At 44.8% G+C, this 2,500-nt stretch overlaps 1 protein-coding gene across 1 annotated transcript in view; it reads right to left on the bottom strand.

The window, feature by feature from the left end:
- Window positions 1–2,354, bottom strand: part of arhgap24 (Rho GTPase activating protein 24) — a gene marked incomplete at both ends in the record, with an annotated part of 71,843 nt that extends 69,489 nt beyond the window's left edge. The window contains one exon of the mRNA XM_080528706.1: window positions 2,133–2,354. Coding sequence (XP_080384832.1) covers window positions 2,133–2,354 — 222 coding nt within the window. The remainder of the gene's footprint in view (window positions 1–2,132) is intronic.
- Window positions 2,355–2,500: the final 146 nt, after the last annotated feature.

The following is a 2,500-nucleotide window of genomic DNA, read 5'->3' as shown; positions in this document are numbered from 1 at the left end:
GCTGCTGTACATTGCTTAGTTTCAATGTTATCCCTCCCTCTATTCATCATCTACTGTCTGTCTATAAGTACACACACACATACGCACATACACACACGTACACACACACGCACATGCACACATGCACATGAACACGTAGATGTCCACGCACGCGCACACACACACACACACACACACGTACACACACACACACTCATATATATATACACACTCATAGTATGACAACACACACACACACACACATGCACACATACACAGACACACCTACATACACAGACACACAGACACACACACACACACACACACACACACACCTACACACACACACACACTGTCTACAAAGGCCGCCTGCAGACTGCTTGGTTACAGTAACTTGAGAGACCGTCTTTTGTGTGTGTGTGTGTGTGTGAGTCATTGTCTGCTCTTCATTAGATTAGCCAGGCTCTGTTCCAGCTGATGACTCTGCCAGACCAGAGCAGTCAAATGTACGGTAGTCAAAACAGCGCTGGGAAAGAAAAGTCTGTATCTTTCGTGCTGCGTCACCCATGTCATTTGTTTATGTCTCCACCAAGCACAGTCTCTGTGTTTAGTCAGTCTCAATGTGCAATGAAAATCCTGCAAGACATTTCACTTTTATGCATATGGGTGTACCATGTTGGGGAAAAAAACCTTTTTGTACATAATATCTGTTTTTGTGCAATGGTTATCGACATGTTCTTTTCCGACAGACAACATTTTCAAAGTGTAAATGTGATCAAATCAGATTCCCTAGATGAAAAGATTAGACTGTAGGCTCTTATCGCCTACACTGTATGAGTATTTCCTGGCTCCATGTAAGCTCATTATGATCTCACACTCAAACGCATTGCTTTCTCACATAAGACTCGTATACAGTATGTCTTCACCAGAAGCCAGAACTTTGCATAATAGCTCCTACAACTGAACCAATGGCACCAGAGACACAAGGTTCTTATAGGCTAGGGTCCAGGTGGGTAAATGGCTTGATCCTGTTGATGTGAAAAAGCAATCTGATCTGAGTCAACTCTGAACGGATTGTGGTCACATTAGAAAAGAGGAAATACACTTTTTTCTTGTTTTAAGAGGAAATAGATAGACCTGTTGTTTATGTTCTGAGTGCTATACCAGAGGACATTGAGGGTTTCCTGCCACCTAAAACTTCAAACAGTTGCATTCATTTTGGAACGTATTCAATGTCCTTTGATAGTAATGTGGGTATTCGTTTTCAAACATGGGTGTCAACTAAAGAAGTTGATGTGATACTCTTAAAGTGAACTGTATATGCGGAGAGCAAGATTTAACAGTGCACTAAACATGAACATTAAGTATCCAAGACAACATAGGCCGACCGCTTCAAAGAGGAGCGATTGCTGCATGAAATAAAGGGATGGTTCTGAAACTTTAAAGTAGTAATGTTAGGACAATTAAGCCTGCCACACACACACACACACACACACACACACACACTACCCCCACTCTCCTCTATAACAGTTCATAAAATAAACGGGGAAGTTGTTTATGCCTGACATTACAACTATTTTTGGAGGAATCCCATGGAAACCCCAGCAACAGTTGCCCACACCAACATACTACTCAGCGATCCAAAAATACAGCCAGTGTGGTTCCCGACAAGTCGGCTAACACTGTCTATCTGAATCTAATTTGCACTTGTACGACAGAAAGAGGTATATGTACCAGTAGCCTACAGTCCCAGAACAGAATTGTGGTTCTAAACTAGGCGTGGATCACACTTGCTCTGTCTGCATGACTGAACTGCTTTTGATCTGTATGTACCGTAGCACTCACAGTACATGTAAACACTATGACCCACAACAGGGGTGAGATTTGTGAAAACTTCGTAGCTAAACTAGTTCTCTCTTTTGACAATCCAGGCTCCTCCCCTAGATCAGAAAAGGGGTTCATTTGATCAAATTCTGTTCCTTTACACCCAGCAGATTTACCTGCAAACATTGATTGTGCAACTCCCTTGTGGCTTTGCAGCTGGGTTGTAAAGGAGAAACGAAGTACTACTTAAGCTACAAAGCTTTTGGGGAAACTGACCCCAGAACAGTAACTGCCTGTGGTAACAGAGACCAGAGGAGTGAGTGACTTACCAGGGACTTAGTCTCCTCCTCGTCCTTGTAATAGAAGAGCTGGTCCCCGCGGAGCACGAACCAGCGTGTGTGCCAAGTCTTCACAAAGCCCCCTTGCTTTCTCAGCCACCCACACCTGACCACGTTCAGTCTGCTTTGACCGGGACTGTGACCTGGACTGTGACCGCGGCCGTGTCCTCGACCATGCTGGGGGCTGCTGACGGATACCGCCTGCTCCTCCATGATGAGGACGCTAGATCTCCCTGTAGGCAGAGTGAGGTTGAGTGGGTTACGTTATTGAAGCTGACTTTGATAGACACAGGATGGAAGAGAGAGGGGTGGAGAGAGAGAGGGAGGGGGGGGGGGGATTCTAACCTACAGTATCACAC

Source organism: Nansenia antarctica (genome assembly GCF_963989245.1).
Source record: "Nansenia antarctica genome assembly, chromosome: 4".
Taxonomy (NCBI): Eukaryota; Metazoa; Chordata; class Actinopteri; order Argentiniformes; family Microstomatidae; genus Nansenia; species Nansenia antarctica.
Note: the sequence above shows the minus strand (reverse complement) of the source record. Positions and strands in the feature narration are given on the sequence as shown.